The sequence below is a fragment of the Pseudovirgaria hyperparasitica genome, assembly GCF_010093815.1.
Source record: "Pseudovirgaria hyperparasitica strain CBS 121739 unplaced genomic scaffold EJ05scaffold_18, whole genome shotgun sequence".
In the NCBI taxonomy this organism is placed as follows: Eukaryota; Fungi; Ascomycota; class Dothideomycetes; order Acrospermales; family Acrospermaceae; genus Pseudovirgaria; species Pseudovirgaria hyperparasitica.
The window spans coordinates 796,048-818,316 of NW_022985566.1; the positions used below are offsets into that span (position 1 = coordinate 796,048).

Consider the following 22,269-nt stretch of genomic DNA (forward strand, 5'->3'; position numbering starts at 1 on the left):
ATATTACTAATATTATCTAATTATATATATAAATACTCTATACTCTTATAGAAGTTTCTAGAACCCTCTAGAAACTTCTAGAGGTCTTTAGAAACACGAACTTCTATAGAGTTCTATTAGGTTCTACTATAGAGTCTATAAGTTCTATAGAGTTCTACTCTACTCTATTCTATTCTAAGGAAACTACTAGAGCTATAGAACATATACATACATCTAGAGGTCTAGAAGATTCCTATTATTAATTAAGAGAAGGATCTAGAATATATAAGGAGGAATATATAAGGAACGGTCTCTCTATATATTTAGTTCTCTCTCAATCTAGTCTTTACTTTAAGAATTATACTATATTCTTATTATCTTTAAGCTATACTCCGCCGATCCGTTTATTATATAATAGTCTATTACAGCTAGATCCTATTATATAACTCTATTTAGATATATATTCCTTATATAAGGAATATTATATATCTATTTATACCTGTCCTTTTCACAGTTCTTAAAAGTAACGAGCTTGGACGGAGTACTATTCTTCCATGTCTTATGTATGTTTTACGATGCCCTACACTTAGGTATAGTGGACTGAGGACTACCATGCATGTATACTTTCACAACTCCATGTACACCTTTTCGCCATCCCTCCATTACTACTCATGATAATTCGTCACAAGTACATCACATCCGCGCTCCACTCGATACAAAACCATCCGCCACTGCGGTCATCAACCGATTCGCAATTGCGGTCGGTGGCGGCAATCTCAAATTGCCCTTTTTATACCCTGGGGGAGCATCCTCACCTAAGCCACTCGTTCCATTTTGCAACGCCTCTCGCAGCACGTCCATCGTGTACCACTTCGCATCATCGAGTTCTGGATCATTTCCCAAATCGATCGTCTCCCCGTCCGGAATTGCCTGCCCGATTGCACCAATCATCAAGTTTGCCGGATACGGCCATGGTTGTGTGCTGTGAATGACAACACGCCCAAGCTTGATTCCACTTTCCTCCCAAACCTCGCGCCGAACCGCTTCTTCAACACTCTCCGCAGGCTCTAGAAAGCCAGCTAGTGTGCTATACCAATATGGAGGCCAGCGCCTCTGGCGTCCTAGCAGGATACGCTGCGCATCTGCCGACACAACGGCCATAATAACAGTTGGATCCGTCCGCGGGAAGCTCAGGTTAGAGATAGTACCTCGCGTGGCGCACGGCTCACGTTCGGTCTTGCTGGCATCATTCACAGCTCCAGCTAGATCCTTAGGTGGACAAGTGCGTTTCCAACCAGCGTTCGTGCTGAGTGTTGGGAAGCCACAGGAAGCGCAGAAGGGGTTGCGCAAATTCCAGTCGAGCATGTGGCGGGCCTCGGCATAAATAGCTGCATCCTGTGCTGGGAGAGACAGTTCCATGCGGCTCTTAGAGAACGATAGTCCACGCGATTCGAGTGTAACAATAAGGGCTTCGCATGCTTGTATGACGGACTTACGGGGAGTGAGGTCAATGGCGAAGTATGGTGCGCCCGAGTGCGATTTGTAGGTCATGCCGTCCTTGGAGCGTTCATCGAGGCCAAGGAAAATGACCTGGGGCTTGTAGTCTGTGGAATTGAATTGGTCGATGATATTTTGTTCCGTACGTTGGTAGGGATCACCGATAATGGATTCAAAGTCTGAATAGGGGAGGAGAGCAATTTCGGTAGATCCTTTGATCAGTAGCTCCATGTTCCTATAGACGAGGAATCTAGATGAGGAGTGGTGGAGGGCAGATGAGAGGAAAGAGTAATCGCTGCGGAGGAAGGAAACGCGATTCAGTGGTGAGCCTATAGATTTGTCAGTGTAGGTTCTTGTCCCTGATCGCGATAAGACAATTCACCAGCGAAGTAGTTTGCGACCTCTCTTCCAAACTTCCTATTCAGCATTGAGTCTAGGTTTGCGTGGGCGGGCTCTGGTAGGTCGGATATAGGAAGCGGCATGTTATATCTGAGGAGATGGCGTTGTCAATTGAATAATTGAATGAAGAAGTGAAGCGAGTCAATAGCTTCGAATAGTGTATTTCCCCAACTCTAATGTTGTATAAAGAAACATGAAATAACCACGTCCACCGAAGTAGACTCAATTTTACTAATCAACTGTATGCATATATCCTTAACTCCACGCTCGCCCGAGGTCGGTTGGACGCGTATATAACCATGAGATCATTGGTGACTGTTATGCCGATATTTTCCCGCTATCGAACCGATAGTATCAGCGCGGCGCGGGAAGGTGACGAGGTCCACGACGGTATTATTGTGGCTCCGCCATGAGCTCTCTCAGATCACAACCTCTCAAGCTCGAGACTCCAGCGAGCAAGACCAATATGAGTCAATTCTATGTCAGTAACTGTGACTACCACAGTAGCCTAAACACTTACTTTTCAGTTCGGCGACGACTCAAGCTCCAATTCAGACAACGACTCCTTCGACTCCCTGCCCTATCCTCAGCCGCTCCCACGCTCCGACTTTCTACAGCCTAATTTCTCTGCTGCAGCGTATTTGGGCTCGCTCCAGAATCGACATCAGACACTCGAAGACCTCCGAACTGAGCTCCGCACACGCAGCCAGCAGCTCAATCAGCAACTACTCGACCTGGTCAATTCAAATTACCAAGAGTTTCTAGGACTGGGTAGCAGTCTGAAAGGCGGCGGTGAAAGGGTAGAGGAGGTTAGAATGGGGCTGCTGGGGTTCGAAAAAGATATTGAGGCTGTTAAAAAGAGTGTCCAGGAGAAGAAGAGCCAGGTCGAGGAGGCATTAGACGAGAGGAGGAGAGTTGGGAGATACATGCAAGTCGGAAAAGCCCTTCTAGAATATCATGAGAGATTATTAGAGCTGGAGCGACGCCTGTTAGTTAATTCGGAGGAAAAGAACCAAGACGATGAGAGCGAGAGTGAAGAATCCAGCGAGGACGAAGATGATGATACTGCTCTCATGAGCTTGTGGAGATTACGAAGACATGTACGACAATATTTAGTGCTGAGGGAAATCTCCACACAACTAGGTGTGGACCATCCCTTCTTGGTCGCGCAAGAGGCACGGATACTCAAAGTTCGGTATACCCTTCTGCTTGATTTGAGTACAGCCTTGAAACAGGCTCAAGCCACAGGGAGGTCTGCTGACGCGCGAGTGCTGTCTGTCATGTCAGTGTATAGAGACATGGATGAAGGTGGCGAAGCAGTGAAAGTGTTCCAATCCTTACCGAAAGCATGAGTAGCTGCGTTCATAGCATAGCGTGGGCGTTAGGCAGAACAATGATGCTAATACAAATGAATGAAGTCTTTATATTCCATGCCTTCACTTTATACAATGCTTCAGACAATTACGTAGCCTCTTCGTCCTTTGATATTCCCTTGGTCACCTCTTCTGGGGGTTTGTATGATTTTTGCGACGTGTCGAACGCTACAATATCTGACAGGATATAGGCTGGTATCGGTTTTTCGATGAAGTCGACTTCTCTCAATGACTGAGAAGACCGGTAATCCCCATTTAGACTTATGCCAGGACCTTGGGTGGTACTTAGGACCTGTGCATGTCAGCATATATCATACACAATAGAATGGACATTACTCACCACCTCGTGGATCGATTTCTGTATTGAGTCATTCATGGCCGCAATGTCTCGTTTCAGCGCGGCCAAAAAAAACCTCACGTTAGTAGATAATTGCTCGGGCGTAAAGCGCAATTGTCCGATCGGCAACCTTATAACACCCATACGTTCCTTATATTCACTTGCCCCAGCCACGCCTTTGATGAGTCCCGCACAATCCGTGGTCACTGTTCCGCTCTTCACGCTCGGCATCAAGCCCTTCGGACCTAGTATTCTTGCAACCTTCGCAGCATTCAATTTCTGCACCGAATTTGTATGGCATATCACCCGGTCGAAGTCGATTCTCCCCTGTCTTACATCTTCGAATATCGACTCCTCTCCGACGATATGCGCTCCTGCTTTTCTTGAAGCAATTCCTTGTTTGCTCTCCGGATCACAGATGACTGCTATTCTCATATCACTGCGGACAGAATTTGGTAATTTTATACGATTTTTTATTGTTGGGCCGCTTTTGAGCGTATTGATTTTGACGTGAAGTTCGTACTTTGATCGCTGCTGATCTTTGCCAATCTCGAAACAACGAAGATATCTAGAAACATGTTATTAGATGCGTGCGTGCTAGTGAAGAGAATCGATGTGACTTACTGCACAGCGTCAGTCAACGCAAACTGCTCTGCATCTTTCAGATCCCTCACGAGGAAGTGTTTTCTATCGTTCTTCTTCTTGCCGGGTAACTCCTTCTTCATGCTAGCGCGTCGGACTTGCTGGGAGACGTGGAAGCTGGCAGGACAGCTGCTGACGTGTTGTCGGAAGACGCATCGTGTCGCGGATGAGCTTAGTCGAGCGGCGCCCGACGGTATAGTGGTCATTCCGCCTTGGAAATGGATGACGACAAAGGCATGTACATGAGATTCGATCACGGAGAAGAAAGACCCCCGAACCTTTTTGGGAACTTGGGCACGTGACCCAGCCCTATGCATGGCCCACTTCGCTAAGACAACCTATGTCTTTACTTTACTTTCTGTGCCCCTCTTTTGAGTCATCTGGCTAGAGAAACTCGAATATCTTGTTGCCCTTGAACCCATAACTTAGAACATATACTCAGTCAATATGACAGGCCATAGTGCTGAGGCTCAGATTGCAGAATGGATACAGAGGGCCGCTGCCTTGGCTCCAATCAATCTTAAAAGCATTGAGGGCCCTCTTGGAGAACTTGATGCTCACCTCACTCTTCGGTCCCACATCGTCGGACACAGCCTGACAGATGCTGATGTGACAGTTTGGCAGACTCTTAGAACCAACCATGTTGCCAGCTCATTCCTCAAACGTGGACTACTCATCAACCTGACTCGATGGTACAAGTACATCGAGGAGGCTTACCCAGCACACGCGAAGCTTCCGGAGAAGCAGACTAAGGCTGCCAAAGGAGACGAGAAAGATGAGGGTGGTAACTATGATATCGGTCTTCAAGAGCCCGAGAAAGGTGTGGTCACTCGCTTCCCGCCCGAGCCTAGGTAAGTCTCAAGACCATATAAATATATTATTTTCATATCTAACGAGTCATAAGTGGTTATCTGCACATTGGTCACGCAAAGGCTGCTCTCCTAAATGACTACTTTGCACATAAGAAGTACAAGGGTACTCTACTACTACGTTTCGACGACACCAATCCCTCGAAGGAGAAGCAAGAGTTCCAAGATGCGATTGTAGAGGACCTAGCTTTGATGGGTATCAAGGCAGATAAAACATCGCATACCAGCGACTATTTCCAGGAGCTCTACGAGTTTTGTGTCACAATGCTCAAAGAGGGCACCGCTTACGCTGACGACACCGACCAGGAGACGATGCGCGCCGAACGCATGGATGGCATTGCCTCCAAGCGCCGTGACAGCTCCCCTAAGGATAACCTCGCACACTTCGAGGAGATGAAGAAGGGTAACGAAGAAGGCATCCGCTGGTGTATCCGAGCGAAGATGTCCATCGACAACCCCAATAAAGCGATGCGGGACCCGGTCATATACCGCTGTAACCCTGAAGCACATCATCGTACCGGCACGACCTGGAAAATCTACCCGACCTATGACTTTTGTTGCCCAATCATCGATGCGCACGAAGGAGTGACCCACGCTCTGCGTACTACCGAGTACAAAGACCGTGATGCCCAGTATCAATGGTTCATTAAGACTCTAAACCTCCGCAACGTATACAATTGGGACTTTGCGCGAATGAATTTTGTCCGCACTCTACTTTCAAAGCGCAAATTGACCAAGCTAGTCGATGCCGGTACGGTCTGGGGGTGGGATGACCCACGCATGCCCACCGTACGCGGCATCCGTCGCCGCGGCATGACCATACCCGCTCTTCAGGAGTTCATCCTCAAACAAGGCCCTTCTAAGAACATTGTCAACCTCGACTGGACTACCTTCTGGGCGACGAACAAGAAATTTATCGACCCTGTCGCAGGCCGCTACACGGCAGTCGACAAGACTGACATGGTGAAGTGCGTTGTAAATGGCGCGCGCGAGGCTCCGTACGCCGAGGAGAAGCCACTTCATGCAAAGAACAAGGATGTCGGTGTCAAAAAAGTATATTATAGTCAGGAGATCCTGCTCGACCAGGAAGACGCGCAGAGCTTTGCTGCTAACGAGGAAATCACGCTAATGAACTGGGGCAACGCAATTGTGCGTCAAATCAGCCATTCCCTAAACCCTCTTAGTAGTCAGAAAGTCGTTGGGATCCACCTTGAACTGCACCTGCAAGGTGACGTGCGCAAGACGAATAAAAAGATCACCTGGCTCAGCTCGAATCAGGAACTGGTGCCAATTGAGCTTGTTGACTTTGACTTTATCATTAGCAAGGATAAGCTTGACGAGGATGATAATTGGGAAGATTTCATTACGCCGCAGACGGAATTCCGTAAGGACGCTGTGGCGGACGAGAATGTAGCGAAGTTGAAGGAGGGAGATATCATTCAATTTGATCGCAAGGGGTATTTCAGAATTGATCGTGCATTTAGCTATGGGCAGCCAGCTGTCGCTTTCCAGATTCCTACGGGTAAAACGAAGTGACGCGTGGTATAGGAACTCGGGTAGCAAAACCTCTAGGTCAAGAGCGGATTGAGGCTGGCATACAAGTCGCGGCACTTGGTGGTAATCGATGACTATGCTGGATTGATTGTATATACATTACTCTCAGCATGCTACTATAGAAGCTGCGCATTATCCTGGCACTATGAACATGTCGTGGAACACATAATAATCATGGGAGTGCCAATATCGGTGGGTTGAGGCCTTAATCGCCCCTTTTCTTTAAAGAGCACGTTCAAGTCTGGTCGTTATATTTCTGTTCATACGTGATTATAGACTGGTAGTCGATGATACGACAATTGATAGTGTCAAATTTGTTTGACACCACAACAACTATTTACTCCTAGTTGTTTGCAATGCAGTATCGAGTGTTCCGACTATCAAAAACAGAAGCCGAATGTTGTCCCCCCATATAGCTGTAAGTTACGACAGGTGTGACCAACACCACCAACAAAGTGACACTCTCTGTTACGAGTCTTCCCAGTGGTGCTTGACGCAAGGTGCAGTCTACCATTGCACATCACCACCAACAGCGCTACCCCAACCATCACTAGGAATGAGAGGGACGACTCCATCGGCGTCACCACCATCGGCCCAACAACCAACAGCTGTTGGGGCGGCCCGTTCACCCGTCGGAGGAGCAGACTCACCACCGAATCCTCCACTACCGCCACCCAAGGCGTCGATTCCATCGTTCTCATTGATCGGCTCCTTACACCTTTTCATAGTATGTCCCTTCTTGTGACAGTTATTGCACTCCACGCGACTCCAATCCTTGGGCTCGGTGCAGTCCTTTGCACGGTGGCCTTGCTGATCGCAATTTCGACACTGGAAGGATGCTTCGGAGCGCGGTTCGGTGCATTCTTTTGCAAAATGACCTTCTTGGTTGCAATTACGGCAGGATATAGAGGATTGTGCGGTGGGGCAATCCTTGGCCATGTGACCCTCTGTGATATGGTCAGGTAAGATGAGATATGAGACGAGGAAGACACATACTCTGGTTGCATTTGCGGCATTCCATGTTACGCAAGGAGCGTGGCTCGGTACACTCAGTCTTACGATGACCAGCTGTGCGGTTTATTAGCACTCACTCACGTCTACAAGGGAGGTTACTCTCCACTTACGCTGTCCACAGTTAAAGCAACCATCAGCAGTGAGCTCCGCAGCAAGTGGAGTAATGTCCCATGTTCCACCAAGCTCCATCCCTTCTTCAGGCTTCGAAAGCGCTGCTACCTTGGCCTTATGGCCTTTTCCAAACAAGTGGGCCTTGTGGTCCTTGTATTTCATGGATTTATTGCAAGTCTCACAGAAATAGTCGGTGGGAAGGATGTTTTTGAGCTTTGGCCAAGGGTTGGAATCCATCATGGAAGTTATAGTAGTTTAACCGCGTGACGTGAGAGAATTTGAGTAAAGCCTTAAGTAGGACTTAGCGAGGTGTTGTGAAAGTTGTCGTGAGATACTACGCGTTGGGCACACAAAGAAGGTGAGCAAAGAAAGACGTCAGAAAAAACGTCTAACCAGAGGCAGTGATAAGTATCAAGGCAAAGTATTGGAGGTTGTTCGACGGAGAGATGTCAGAGAAGTAAGAGGCGAAGGTGAAAAAGAAAGACCGATGACACAGGCTCAGTCAAGTAAACAGCCCATCCGCGTGACCTTACGGAGTATACATGACAGATGAAAAGAACGCGAATGATACCGTTAGTAAGGAACGCAGTACTTGCTCTTCACTTCACTTCCGTTCCTATGGCCATGGGAAGAGTCCTGATCTGGACAGTGGCCCCACCAAAGACAAACAATATCGTTACACAACCTCCAGGCAGGCTCATACCTGACAATATTTACCCTAGCTCTACCTACTACCTGGGGATAAGCTCGGCACCATTAGGCCTTGCTTAATAGGTATGGGACAATGATAAGAATCATCCAACAGTGGATGAACTTGGAAGAAGCGACGGTGACGTAACACGAAATAGTTGATTGCACTCTCCTCCTATATGATTGATCTGGCCTATGTGATACTTCGATAGCATCGCGTTTGTCCGCGGACCATACAGCCTATATAAGCCAAGGAAATTCGTGACATGCACTGTGAGGCGCTTCTAGGAATAGAAGAGCCGCGAAACTTAGTCATCAGCATTACAAATGATTGAACATATACAAAGGTGTGGCCAAGCAATAGAATGAGGCCACGGATATAGTAAAGAGATGTAGGATGAACAGCAGTCTGACTCACACCTTTCGCTATGCATCGCAATAAGCAAGCAACAAACGCTAAAATCCAGTCTAATTGTAGCCCGAGGGAATCAGAAGGCGACACATGATAAGCAAGGTATCACTTTCTAATGTTTGCATTTAGGAAATGCGCTCCATGTCTTCTCGTTGGCGAAGATATTTGCGTGCAAGCTCATCGCCACCGTTCATGCTCATCTCCATCCAGTGTTGTGCTACGCACATGGTGATGGGATCGCTACGTGTAGGATCTTCCCTTTTACTGCCGCGATCGCGATTGAGAAGCTCCGCCTTGAATACGTCCTTAGGTCTGGTGAGAGGAAGGATTGTGCGTATCTGCAAAAGATCGGGATGTGTAAGATAGAAGATAGCCAACTCGCGCTCGGCGACGGCATCACCTTCCTTAGCTGTGATGACAAGCATGCGTGCTGCATCTTCCATACTGAACCGTGGTGCTGGGCTATCAGGGCCTTCCGCTCCTGTATTATTGATGGAGGATAGTGTTGAGCTCGTTTTGCTAGATCCCGCGCCATCGGATCCTGTGCTGTTTGCTGTTTGGTGAGTGCCACGATTTTGTGTGTTGTATACCACAATCTCATCAGCAATCTCGACCATAACTCTGCAGACATCCTCCTTGAGGCCTAGAGCCGCTAGTCCAGCGTCCCAGAATGCTTTCCCTCGCGCAGATTTGTCTAACATTGATGCAGGAACAAAGGCGGCTATGTACTGTAAGTCACGGAAAAGAGTTCTGGGGCGAATCTCTGCATCCCGGAAGAGGCCTTGCAACACTTCAACTATCATATCAGTGCTGGGTGGACCGCCGGGTGACTTTGTTCCAGAACGAGGTATTGGTGAGCTCGTGCCATATCCAATATCCGATTGCAGATTCATGGAATGTGAGCGACGTTCTTCACAATTAGCAATGGCTTCCTGAAGATTCGCAGCTCGCTGAACGGGAGCGACTGGCTCTCTTGAGCTGAGCTCTGGGACGGATCCCAAGGTTGGCGACTGGGGCACTGTTGGGAGAGGCTGCCGATTGTTAAATTGCCGGTTGGAACGAGACGACAGAGACGCGATGATAATGAGTTCCAGCTCGTACAAGGCATGCAGCTTCGAGAAAGGATTTGGATGAGTCGCGAATTTGCGGAGTAATCGACGGAATGCCATGTTGTAAGGGAATTCAAGCAGTCCCGCTCGCTTTGCAGCAGACAGAGAAGAACGAGCTGTCGCATCGCTTGCCGACGAGGACTGTTCGCCGCCAGATTGGTTATCCGTGGCATGCTGGAGTGTGGCTAGGGAAGTAGATGGTGGAGCGCGCTCATTGCGGCCAAGTGTTTCCAAGGGACCTCCGGCATTCCGATGCTGGTCCGCTTTCACGGCACGAATGCTCTTCATACTCTTCTTCCGGGCCAATTTCTGTTTTCGCCTGCGTTCTTCTTCCTCCTTTCGGGCGATGCACTCTTCTCCGAGGTCGCCTGAAAACCAGGAATCGGTCTCGCTGCCATGACCGAATACTAATGTCCCTAGATCGCTTAGGAGTAAGCCGGTCAATGACTGCTTCAGGTCCAGAAGGAATCTTCTCTTCTCCTCATTGACCGAAGAAGACTGCTTCAGCATCACTGTGCCTTTGGAAGACGTAGCTGTTTGTGGTCTGATACTTGTGGAGCTAGAAGGGGACTCAGCTTGACCCTGGAATGGCGACCAAAAAGTACTGGTCGTATCAATGGTCAGAACTGGATTGGACGGCCCAAAGTAGTCTTGCGAATCTAAGAGATCCACTGTCTTTGCTGTGTTCCACTTGCTAGAGTCAAAGCTCTGCTGCGAGCCGTTGCGGTGGGAGATGGATCGCAAGCTACCCATGCTAGGACGCTGAGCAAAGTCCAGACTACGTGACCCTGGGCGATTGGTCTCGTACTCCTCATCGCGAGCAATAGAGAGTGTGCCAACGCCAGTCAGAAACAAATCCCCCTTCTGTCGCCCGCTGTCGAGGATATCTTTGTCGCGACGATAGAGCTCGCTTGACCACAGCACTGGGCCATCCATTACACCCTCACCAACAAGTTTGTTCACGCATCTGTCAATTTCGAGACAGAACCGATGGATTCGTTCCTCGCCTTTGCAAAAATTTTCGATTGCATATTGGGAAAGCCATTTGGCTGTCATCTCTGATTGATCATCGCCTAGTTTGTTCGGACCTCCAAACTCGGCCTGCGCGGCAATCAAGTCGACAACTTGTGACTCTGTCTTTAACAAGAAGTTGTTCGTAGATGATCGGGAAAACGTGCGTGGTTTGTGAGATTGGAGAGGCTTTCCGCCAATGGTTTTCGTTGGCTGGCCCATCATCTTTAACGCGACAGCAACATTTTTGGCCTCCTCGTACCGGGCTGAATTGCGCACGTCAGTGATATACCACATTTTGTCTCTGAGGCTCTTGAGACCGAACATCATATCCTCAATGGTGCCGTCATGTCGCTCTTGTGATGTATTCAACCATACAAACCAAGCTTCGAACTCGGCGATAGCCGAAGCTGCTTTGCCCAAGGAATCACGTGGACCCCGAGAAAAGTAATTCAACAGAGCAGCGTAGCCATTCTTCATCAATGTGGGGGATTGCAGCCGTTTCAGCTGCTCGATCGTCTTGAAATAGATGTGCGCGTTCACATAGTCTGACCTGGCCTGACATTGTGTCATAGCAGCCTCAAGCATTGTAAGCAGAACAGGCTGTCGCTCCTGGGATTGATCACCGGAATCTGGATTACTGCCACTTCGTTGATGTTGTGGAGATCTTTGTCGTCCTGGTGTCATATTCCTTGATTCCGCTATGAGGCTGGTTAAATTGCTTTGACTAAGGTAAGGATTTTTCGATTGCAGATGCTCGCTTTGTGCTCGAGCAAAAGTGCGAGCGTGTCTTCGATGAGTGGATGTCCGGTTACTGAACTCCTTAGACTCACTCTCTGGTGCTAGCTCCTTAGGTATCTCATATTCCTCAACTAATTTAGCAATGTTCTGCTTCAATTGATGGTAGTCAGCCTCCAAATCGATGCTTGACTGACCCTCATCTTCGCTGTCGCTGTCAGGAGAATCATCGTCATGTTCGTCCTCGTCATCACTGTCCTTGTGCATCCTCGTTCGCAGTCCCTTGCCATCTGGTGAAACATAAAGTACAGCCCACCGTTCGGCACAAGGATGACAAGAACCAGAGATTGCATCCACGCCGCCAAGGATACGAGACATCTCAGAACAAGCTAGTCGTAGCCGGCGGCCGTAGTCTTCTGTGGGCTCTATCTTGGCTGGCCCTGGGTAACGGTGGGCAAGTGATATCCTTTCCGGGTCATCTAGTAAAGGCTCTCGGGACGTATTCTCACTTGTCATGGAAGAGGCAGACATACTCAGGACGGAGCTAGCGTCACCAGAAGAAGACCGTGGTCCAGTCCGCATCGGCATTGATACCCCAGATAGTGACGATGCTCCCGACGCCAGTCCACCTCGCCGTATAGAGTCTTTATCAGTGCCACTTGACTGGGGACGACGCTCAGGAAACAGTGTATGGACCATGGTAACGATGTCCGAAGGACAAACCACGATGAAGGGCTGTACTTCAACTGTCTCCCGCGGCGAGGTAATGGCCTTAGCAGGTAAGAGCACAGGTTTTGACCGGCTCCGGTTATACTTCAGACGTCCAGTGATGCTCTCCACACGTGCCCTTATCTCTGGCAGAACTGTAGATGGTTTATTCCTGTGCAAAAGTTTAGAGTTTGACGCGACATCGTACACGTGACACCTACCAGTTCATCAAGACGTCGAGTGCGTACTTCGAGGCGCGAATACCAATCTCCTTGAGGATCTTCTGTCTGGCATGCTCGCTGATGTGATGACCGGTCATAATTCCTTGCGTCTATTGAGGGGTAAGCTTGATTATCTTGGATGGGCGAAGCGGCTAGACTGACCTCCGGATGCACTATGCTGCTGAGCAGATGCGAAGCGAAGAACCATCTGCCTACTACAAGGAATTGACCCTTCGAACGGTGCTTAGTGCCTTCCAACTTTCGCAGGAATATGGTACCTAGTTCGAGAAAACCCTCTGGTAGACCTCCGGCTGCTGGTTCATCATCGATAACTTCGAATAGCTGCTTGACTGCGGAATCATAAAACTCATCGGCCGCGATGGTATCTTTGGTGCTCCGAGCTTCTTGTTGCCCTGTCCTAGGTCTCTGTGCTTGCTCTTCTGCCTTGTCCAACAGAAATTGGCCATCCTGGAGGACTTTCATCAAGTAGAGTTCGAGATTAACTTTTCCAGGCCATTCGCGCATTCCGGTCCAAACGTCAAAGACAGCCTTGATGAACTTTTCAAATCCAGGGACACCTTCTGAGAGTAATCTAGCGCATGTGGTAGCCCAGACGTCTGTACGCCGAGAGTCCTCCACGGAATCTGGCCCAGACGAATTCGCGAAGACAGTGTAAATGAGAGCGGCAAGAGGATCATGTCGTTGAAATGACAGTAGTCGCTCTACTGAGTTTGGCCCGGGGGGTTGAGATGATCTAGGGGTTGTGTTGATCGGTTGACCACGTATTTGGCGTGCCATAACGGTATCAATTGGGTCCATGACTTGACGGAAAGATGTCATGGACGCAAGCTCTGTCTGGTTCAGGCCGGTGACTCGCGTCGCGAGAAAGTCGGGATTGGTTCTTATTTCAGAAAGGAAATCCAGCAGGTCATCCCGAATTTTGACAGGTATCTCGTGCATAAAAGTGGAAAAGGACTGCTCACTCTTTCCATGCTTTTGTTTCATAATCTCTAGGTCGGGTTCCAACAGAGCATAACGCCGTGTTGCATCACAAGAGTTCCGAACGTCATGAAGGGCATTATAAAGCGTAGCAAAACCTTTCTTGTCATCTGCCCTGAAATGATCAACTAGTGTACGATGAGCCAGCTCACCACAGTGCACTAAGCGTGCAGACAGAGCGCTCGACACTAGCCATCTATGCAACCTAATTCGCGAGTGTGACCTCCTCTGCTCCTGAAAACCGCTAAGACGGATGAGGTGGGCAAGTTCTGCTAGAGAGGTCGAGGAGGGAGTCACAGCTGCAGTTGGCAGATACGCTTCGGAGTAATGAGAATGATCTTGTGGGAGTAGCGGGCGCGGTATGCGGCCTGCTGGAGCAGAGGTTGAGGATATTATGGACGGTCGCTGGAGAATGTTCGAAGGTCGCTCCTTGTCGACGGGTCCGCCAGGGCGGCTCCCCATTGTCGAAGTAGGGTTGAGCGGAGACGACGACCTTGACGGACTCTGAGACCGAGGCGGGAGGCCTGAAGTAATGTCATGAGAATCAGCCAGGGGGATAGAAGGCGTGTGGCTTCGAGAAGAGAGGCGAGAGATGGTTGGTGACACGGCTGTTCGTCAAGAAAGGTATGTTAGCCCTGCCAACACATCATACAGAGCGCATAAGCTGAACAGACACGATTGGGCCGCGGAAGGACCAAGGCTCGAGGGAGGAAAGAATAGAATTCACATACGCGGAGGAGAGTCACGGCGGGCTGGAGGAGTGGAGGAGCGCGCGGATGTTTTATTCATCCCGCCATGAGAAATGAGGCCCGACATAGATCTCGAGGCGATGCTCGAGCTTGTCAGGCAAAGACTGTGTATTTTCGCATATCGCTAATGAATGGTAGGTACGTAGAGGTCCGAGAAAAGATCCCTATGCAGCGCTGGAGCGGTGGATTGGGTGTAGGACCGATGTGTTGGCAGTTCGAGGGTCCTGCCTTCGTTCGTTCGTTCGTTCGAGGTTGATGGGGTCTATTATCGATAAGCTGGGGAAGTGGGAGACCGGAGTGTTTGCGGGAGTGTTGGCGCCAGTAACTACGAACAAATCCAGTTGGTGTGTGTATGTATGTCTGTATGTATTGTATGTATATAAGTGGCAGAGACGGGCGTGGATGCGGGCGGGCTTAGGCAGACGGGCGATTGGCTGGCAATAGCTGCGAACGGTGGCTAGAGAGCCTATTACCCTAATTACCTACACAGCTCGAGCCTCGAGTCACGGTGTTTCCGCTTGGTGCTGTCCAAAGCTGGGCGGGGCGGGGCTGGGCTGGGCTGGGCTGGTGCAGTTGGCCATAGCCAAAGCGGTCAACAAAACTGGATGGTCAAAGACTGAGAATGCACAATGAACGTGTTGCGATCAGTTAGTGTTGCGGCTGCTACGACGATTTGCAGTCAATTTCTGGAACACGACGATGTACACTCAGCACTCAGCACTCAGCACGCACTCGCCAAGCAGTGGCGATGGCGACGGCGACTGCAACAACGCATGCTGGCCAGAGGAATTACTACGGTAGACAGACAGCAAGCCGGAGTAGCAGCGTGTGCCCGTTGATCCAGAAGCTGATGACTTGCAGGCCAGCACATTCAAACCTTGAAACCTCGCGTGTCCAATGAGCAATGAGGATGCATCTCCAGTCAACAAACACTGTCACGACAATGACTGACTGCCAAATGAGCCTGCATATTGCCTCGTGCGCTACAGCCTCCACCTAATCACTCGTTCGTGGACGTTTTTCCCCTAGCCCACGACGCCAACGGCAGACGAAGCCATAATATTGCTTGCACTTCTCGCGTCCCATCATTTGGAACAGTATGCCAGTGGGTCTTCTTATGGCAGCATTCCTATTCTAGTATTAATTATTATTAGTCTGTGTCGATTTCTCTTTCATCGACGTGGCTTAGGATCGCTAATTTCGTGCCGGGTGGCTTGTAGCGAATGCAGGCTTCATCACACGGCGGCCCATTCTGCGGCCGCTCCTATGTTTGATTCATAACAGAAGAATCCTGTACGCCCAAGAACACCATCAGCGCGCTCGCTTGAATATCATCTTGCTTATCTATCCCCAGTCCATGCCCGAATCCGTTTGTTTCAGTACGGTTTAAATGCCCTCTGACTTCTTCCTCTTCCCGACTACGACCATGCTGTGGCAACCAGATGACTCGACTCGTTTCGTGTGCGTAGAGATGCCACCAGTTGAGCTTAATTCGCGTGATGATGCGCTGGCAGAAAGCTGCAATGCAAGGCCTCCCTAGGGGCTGCGCCCAATGAAGACAGGTTCTGAACCTGAAGCGAACGCTTTCCTCGTCCAGCACCTACAGTATCCATGCCAGGTCTGCTTGCCACGCGGCCATCTAGGTGAGAACTTAATTCTGAGCTCTTATCCGCCCGTTCGCTGAAGCCCATTTTCTCTCTTCATCTCAGCCAATTCCAAACCTCCAACGTTACTCTACGACCAGTTTTGGGACGTTTTGGGTTGCGCTTGCATATCTTTTCAATCATGAACTTCATGGCTAACATTCCGTTGACCCTTGGCTTGCTGCAATGCCAGACGGGACGCTTGCCAACGCCATCAAGCGACCCCACAGCCTGATCAATGTGATGCATCGTATCAATATGATTACATGCATCGAGCCAGCTGACTGAGGGGTTGTAATGTCAACTATCCAGAGCACCAGCCCTCAATATCCTGGTATGTAATTAGTATGCAGCTTGCAACTGTCATGCTGCCACAACTTAGCTGTGAACGCCTCGACATAATGCGGTTGCTGCTGTGCTTGTGTTGTCATCTTCAGTATTACTAGTAGTACATTTGAGTCGTTGATGTATCGATCCATTAATTCACCGCACCAAGGTCGATCAGGCTGTAGTTTGGGACGAATGGCAAGACCTAGTTTGTCCTCGGAGCTCTGTTACATATTCCTGATAGCTTCGCGAAGTAGAGGCGCCACTTGTTTACGACTATGTTCCACTCTGCGCTGCCACCATACCGTTCTCCAAACATTCACCTCTATCTTATCTATAGAGCCGTCTGGGCCTTGCCAGGTTTTGAGGCCAAGATTTCGGGTGTTGATCTCCATAAAATGTCTCGCAGCTTCAATCCCTTTCCTAGTGAACGCCCACAGTAACAGCTCCCTCTGGAGTTCCCCTGCCGACGTAGACGAAGCAGTCATCAGAGCAAATTGCCCGAGCTGTCTGTACCGTGCGAAGTCGCGTACGGACGCTAAGAAAGCTTCACTGCTACTCTCTGTACCAGAGGTCTCTCTCTTAGCCTTCTCCTGCATGAACTCGATCGGCTTGACAACTGAGCTGATACCTAAAAGAAGACCGTTTTCGTCCCATTGCTTGTAGTCCTTTTTCAAGATGTCATGCAAGGTGAGGCGCCCAATATCTTTCTTGGCGTTGTCGATCTGCTCGAAAAGTCGATTTCTGTTGAAAGATACTGTTTGATCAGCGTGACTCTTAATTTTGGCCTCAAGATAGTTCATCGCCTTCACGTCATACTCAGTAGTCTTCTGATTTGCTGTCGCGTTGGTAGTGTCGATAAGCACAGACGCAAGCGCGAGCTTGGCCAGCTGTGCGTCCCATAAGGACTTTTCGGACAAGTTATCTGCCTCTGAGGAGATAACATCCCAAGTTTCACGTAGATAGCCAGTCACAAGTGAGGTGCAGCTGCCTGATTTCTTGATGATGCGAGGCTCATCTCCCGTATCAAAAGGTACCCTGTTTTCCTCGTCATGGTGGTCGATGACACCACAGACTTGTCCAGTATATACAACACCTAGCTTGCCCTGTAATGCATTGTGGTCCACCAGTATCCACCTTGTGTTCTCGGGCACCAGGCCATATTCGACGGAGCTCAGTTCCGGCAGGTCGTCCAGGGTAATCAGATGGTCAGCCTCCAGATTGGCATGGGTTAAGAGGGCTGCGAATTCTGGGCGGAGGGCTATGTCTGCGGCAGGGATATTCGTAACTGGGATATACAGTGAAGTGAAGGCTTGCTTTGGGGGTGCAATCGAACGCAAGTACGAGAAAAGCAGCGAGCATGTTAAGGAGTCTAAGTCTGATACACAGTTTAGTGAACTATACACGACAGCAACCCTAATCTCCTATGCCGTACATACCTGCAGACTCGTTGCCAATCACAAGTGTAACACGCTCCTTTTTAACAATCGCGGATCTCAGAGACGATTTCGCATGAATGAGAAAGTCTCGAAGTGGACTGCGTGGAAAAGCCATTCAAGATTGGGACACAACAGGCTGATAAGTGATATTAGTACTAGAGCCTACCCGCCCGGTAAGAACCATATACGTAGACGTACCGTCGCAAATGATACATGGCTGATTCTATCGCAAACCCGAGCACTTTGTTAGGTGACACGGACGGTGACGACCGAGGGACAGGCAGGCTACTTGCCAGGTGGTCTTGGCAAATCGCAATTACTTTACAAAGGTACCATACCTACCTAAAATGCCGATATCTATCCTGCTATAACTCTATAGGTAGTTAGTTTCACCTTGGCCAAGAAGTCGAGTCGAGTTCAGTTGGAAAGAAGGACCAAGATTAATCTTTAGGACGTTACGCTACCAGACTTTCTACTCGCTAAAGCAGGACACAGCATAGGCAAGTAAGCACACCATTTCTGAGAAGATATAGATATCCATAGGCAGTGCACAAGTCGAATAGTCATAAAAGCTCTATGGCTCCTTCAAGAACTCCCTTACGGCTTCTTAGCCTTCGAGCAAGGAATTGCATGATCGGTAGCATTTCTTCTCGATTACGCGGCATTCCATCCGCATTTCTCTTCCATTCCTTGACTTCGGAATACTGATATGTGTCCTTCAAACGGGCTAGAGCACTAGCAGGAACCTCTGACGAAATGGCAGCCTTGCATAAGAGAACCGGGGTCCTACTCTTCTTATCGATGGGCAGCATCGGTGCTGAGTCTGGTAACCAGCCTGCTATGCACACTATCCCTCCAAGCTCTTCATCTTGTAGCTCTGCGCCTACTTGCAGAGCTGCCATACCACCCTGCGAATAGCCAAAGAACAAGATGTCTCGATATTCGTAGCCACATCCTTCTATCAGTGCCCTTTGCACTACCTCTTCGATGATAAGTTTTGCAGACGCCCTAAAGCCTGTGTCCTTGTTCATTGCATCAGAGGAGGGTTCAAAGTAAAGATCATCGCCCCAGTGGAAGCCTCCAAGGTCGAACGGTAATGGTTTCGGTGCACGAATGGAGATACAAACTGTTTCAGGTAGGTTCATCTGCCGACCAAGGTTCGTAAATGGTACATGGGTGTCACCGAGGCCATGGAGGAGGATGAGGACATTAATGGGCTGCTGAGATGAAGATGCTGGCTCAAGGTCTGTCAGTCGACTGAACTGTGGCTCAAGTATACGATCGACTTACGAGGCGTGATGCTGAAGGCGATAGGCTTACTGAAGGCGAAATCGGCCTCGTTTGGCAACCTGCCAGGCATGGCGTCTCGACGTTGTGAAGAGCGAATTTATACGCGCAATCGAAACGCCAACGGGTCCCGGCAGGTTGATAGGGCCTACCTATCTATTAGCGCACCTGCTCACCTGTTTATCTATATAGCTAAGACTTGTTATAACGATAACCAATATAGCGATAAACTTTGGATGATAACTAAACGAAAGTTACTTTCAGAGTAAAGCTATCATTAATACTCTTAATAGCTATTATAGAAGATATACATATATATATATTAGTTTAGAAATACTTTCTATTATTAGATATGTATAATAATAATAATAATATTAGTAAACTAGGTAGAGTACTACTCTATAGGCGCATGCCTCCTCTAGTCTAAGCTACTATATAAGAAGAAACCTACGAATAGGAAAAACTCCCTTATATCTATAACTACGCTCTATCTATCCTCTCGTTCTTTATATATATATAGCCCTAGGGGCTACCTATAGGCCTATAGCCTATATTATAATAGTTTACCCTTAGGTAGCACGTATAGATACGGAGATTATTAGTTAAGGGCTACCCTTAACTAATAATCGCGGTTCTCCCGGGGTTCTTCCGACGTATACCGGGGTTCTTCTAGTATATATTAGGCTTCTTCCGGTATATATACGCGGGTCTACTAGAACTAGGGGAGAGGAAGATATATAAGCATCCATTAGGCGACGTTCTTAGGGTATTTATTAAGCTATCGCGTGATATCGGAGGTCCTCGTTATATAGACGAGGGCTTATCTTAGGGTATATAGGCTAGAGCACGTCGCGAGGTAGTGGCGTATTATACCTCTCTAGCCGTAGTCCTCGTACTAGAGAGATATATCTAGGACGCCTCTCTAGTAGAGATAATATAGGAGGCCTATAGCGCCTATTCGGGCTTAGAGGAGTATAGATGCTTAGGCCTTCGTTAGCCCTTTATATATCTATTTACTTAGTTCCTTCTAAGGCCCTTAGATCTATTCTAGATACCTATCCTATTAGGAGGCCCACTAGGCTTTAAGTATCTCCCTCTATTTATCCTAGATCTATAACCGTATAACGCGGCTAAGCTTCTTAGGGTTCTATTAGCTTAGAACGGTATCTAGGTTATTTTAAACCTCCTATACGGTCTAGCTCGAGTCCGCCTCTATATAGTATTTATATTATACTCGAGTTTATCCTATAGTAGGGAGGGCCTAGTAATACGCGTAGATACGTGTACGTAGTACGGCAAAGGTATATACCCTATCTCCTCTACGTTCTTATACTTATTATTTAGTAAAATATATAAGTCTCTATATCTAGTAGAAGTCCTATATACTCGTTACGTTTATCTCGCGTTAGAGAAGCGTTATATTAGTAGCTTTATATACGCTAGAGATAAGGCGGAGTATACGGTTTTATATAGACTTAAGCTTTACCCGCCGAGCTTATATAAGGGCCGTATACTAGTACTCGTGTCCGTATATAAAGGCTAGGCGTGCTAGGGAGATATATAGCTGTCTCGCCTTATCCTAGGCTATTCCCTATATAGATACCGTAATCCGGTGTATAGCGGTTTCTATCTAGAGGGCTCTAGAGACGGCGTGTGCCACCTATGGTCTCTATTTTAGCTTATTATCGATTATAACGCTAAGTACACGTATACTCTATACTAGTAGTTCTATAAAGGCGTCGATTTAGGGGCGACGTACCCCCTCCCTAGTAGCCTATCCTCTATAGCGGTTAATAAAGTATATAAGCTAGTATTTTTTAGGTGTGAATTTTACTCCGTGGCGCTTTACCTACTAGACGTATTTCTCGTGGTCTCGTTCGAGTCGTGTATATATTCTACTAGTACTACTATCGACCGCGAGGAGGTATATATCGTCCGCGTATCCGACTATCTCTATATATTCTATTCTCTAAAGGAGGTCTACTATAAAGAAGAGGAAGAGGATCGGGGAGATAGTGCTCCCTTACGGGATGCCGTATACTATCTCCTTATATTCGCCTCGGTATCCGGGGATATATATTTAAGTAGTCCTTTATACGAGGAAGCACTATATAAATTATATAATCTACTTAGGTATTCGCCTTATCCGGAGGTTATAGATAAGTCTTATATAGTTTACCTTATTAAACGCCTCTACTATGTCTAGGGAGAGTAGCGTGACGACTCGTCCTTATTTCTATATAGTCTAGATAACCTCGAGGATATATTAAATAGCTATAATTAGGGAGCTTTCTATCTTCGCCTTCTGGTTTACTAGGAGAAGGCCGTGTACCTATACTACTATACTTATCTTCTTAGTAATCGTAGCTTCTAGTACCTTGCCTAGGTAGGAGAGGAGGGCGATCGGCCTCCATCCCTTCAGCGTATTTAGGCTCTTCCCTAGTTTTAGGAGTATAACCGTGTATACGGTTTAGAAGCTCTATAGGTAGTATCCTATACGGGCGCACGCTTAGAATATATAGCCTATAATTAGTAAGGTCGCCTATATAGTCCTCTTAAGGCATCGATTCGGAATTCTATCTAGCCCGGGCGCTTTATCGTTCGGGAGTGTCTTAATAGTACCGAGTATATTATCGTCCGTGATTTCCCTAGGGATACTTATAGCTTCCGGGTATTCCGTGCCGTCGATATCTAATAGGTCTACGGGTTCTAGGAGAGGGAATATAATCTCTTATAGGATCTCTATTTTCTCGAGGCTTATAGAGTACGTCTTTTCTTAATATATAAGGGGAGGTATAAGTAGTATAGGTGTCGGGGAGGCGGTGCTTTTAGCCTATTTTACTATATACCATAGTCTAGTAGTATTACGTGTGTATCTATCTATAACTATATACTACTATTTACGTCGCTCGTTACGGAGGACTTTATCTTATTATCTTCTTATCTCTCTCTATTTATCCTACGCTTTAGGTATATAGTTATAGTATACGCGTCTATATAATCTCCGGACTTCTCGCCTATACTCTTATACTTAAGATATGCTTTTCGGGTCTAGGGGTCTATATATTCGGTACGGCACGTGTTTATCTCTTACTCCCTAGTACGCCTATAGAAGTGTATTTACGGCCTGGTTAATGGCCGGGCCATTAGATACGTCGACT

The 22,269-nt window shown here is 48.0% G+C and overlaps 9 protein-coding genes across 9 annotated transcripts; 3 read left to right on the forward strand and 6 right to left on the reverse strand.

Annotated features, from left to right (window-relative positions):
- Positions 1-251: 251 nt before the first annotated feature.
- EJ05DRAFT_480048 (uncharacterized protein) lies at positions 252-493 on the forward strand (the record flags this gene model as incomplete). The annotated part of the gene is made up of 1 exon (XM_033744800.1): positions 252-493. A coding segment is annotated over one exon (165 nt), but the record flags the coding sequence as incomplete, so codon positions are not given.
- Positions 362-2,081, reverse strand: EJ05DRAFT_480049 (uncharacterized protein). The gene has a single exon (XM_033744801.1). It carries the CDS (start codon positions 1,705-1,707, stop codon positions 673-675), a length of 1,035 nt encoding a protein of 344 aa, XP_033596505.1. The 5' UTR covers positions 1,708-2,081; the 3' UTR covers positions 362-672.
- Positions 2,082-2,221: 140 nt separating this feature from the next.
- On the forward strand, positions 2,222-3,311 carry EJ05DRAFT_480051 (uncharacterized protein). The gene has a single exon (XM_033744802.1). It carries the CDS (start codon positions 2,691-2,693, stop codon positions 3,225-3,227), a length of 537 nt encoding a protein of 178 aa, XP_033596506.1. The 5' UTR covers positions 2,222-2,690; the 3' UTR covers positions 3,228-3,311.
- A 25-nt stretch (positions 3,312-3,336) lies between these two features.
- EJ05DRAFT_444331 (50S ribosomal protein L1) lies at positions 3,337-4,433 on the reverse strand (the record flags this gene model as incomplete). Its single annotated transcript, XM_033742121.1, has 3 exons — positions 3,337-3,540; positions 3,589-4,153; positions 4,210-4,433. The coding sequence occupies 3 exons, from the start codon at positions 4,431-4,433 to the stop codon at positions 3,337-3,339; spliced, it is 993 nt and encodes a 330-aa protein (XP_033596507.1).
- Positions 4,434-4,674: 241 nt separating this feature from the next.
- Positions 4,675-6,632, forward strand: EJ05DRAFT_489752 (glutamyl-tRNA synthetase-like protein; the record flags this gene model as incomplete). The annotated part of the gene is made up of 2 exons (XM_033745815.1): positions 4,675-5,078; positions 5,132-6,632. 2 exons carry the CDS (start codon positions 4,675-4,677, stop codon positions 6,630-6,632), a joined length of 1,905 nt encoding a protein of 634 aa, XP_033596508.1.
- Positions 6,633-7,691: 1,059 nt separating this feature from the next.
- On the reverse strand, positions 7,692-8,130 carry EJ05DRAFT_457466 (uncharacterized protein). Its single transcript, XM_033742527.1, has one exon. It carries the CDS (start codon positions 8,013-8,015, stop codon positions 7,731-7,733), a length of 285 nt encoding a protein of 94 aa, XP_033596509.1. The 5' UTR covers positions 8,016-8,130; the 3' UTR covers positions 7,692-7,730.
- A 575-nt stretch (positions 8,131-8,705) lies between these two features.
- On the reverse strand, positions 8,706-14,869 carry EJ05DRAFT_163944 (uncharacterized protein). The gene is made up of 5 exons (XM_033739437.1): positions 14,395-14,869; positions 12,827-14,271; positions 12,665-12,774; positions 8,884-12,615; positions 8,706-8,746 (listed from the first exon to the last, which is right to left on the reverse strand). The coding sequence occupies exons 1-4, from the start codon at positions 14,477-14,479 to the stop codon at positions 9,003-9,005; spliced, it is 5,253 nt and encodes a 1,750-aa protein (XP_033596510.1). The 5' UTR covers positions 14,480-14,869; the 3' UTR covers positions 8,706-8,746; positions 8,884-9,002.
- Positions 14,870-16,350: 1,481 nt separating this feature from the next.
- On the reverse strand, positions 16,351-18,156 carry EJ05DRAFT_480056 (DHH phosphoesterase). The gene is made up of 3 exons (XM_033744803.1): positions 18,020-18,156; positions 17,822-17,957; positions 16,351-17,760 (listed from the first exon to the last, which is right to left on the reverse strand). Exons 2-3 carry the CDS (start codon positions 17,934-17,936, stop codon positions 16,610-16,612), a joined length of 1,266 nt encoding a protein of 421 aa, XP_033596511.1. The 5' UTR covers positions 17,937-17,957; positions 18,020-18,156; the 3' UTR covers positions 16,351-16,609.
- A 228-nt stretch (positions 18,157-18,384) lies between these two features.
- Positions 18,385-19,181, reverse strand: EJ05DRAFT_504656 (alpha/beta-hydrolase; the record flags this gene model as incomplete). Its single annotated transcript, XM_033747601.1, has 2 exons — positions 18,385-19,055; positions 19,112-19,181. The coding sequence occupies 2 exons, from the start codon at positions 19,179-19,181 to the stop codon at positions 18,385-18,387; spliced, it is 741 nt and encodes a 246-aa protein (XP_033596512.1).
- Positions 19,182-22,269: the final 3,088 nt, after the last annotated feature.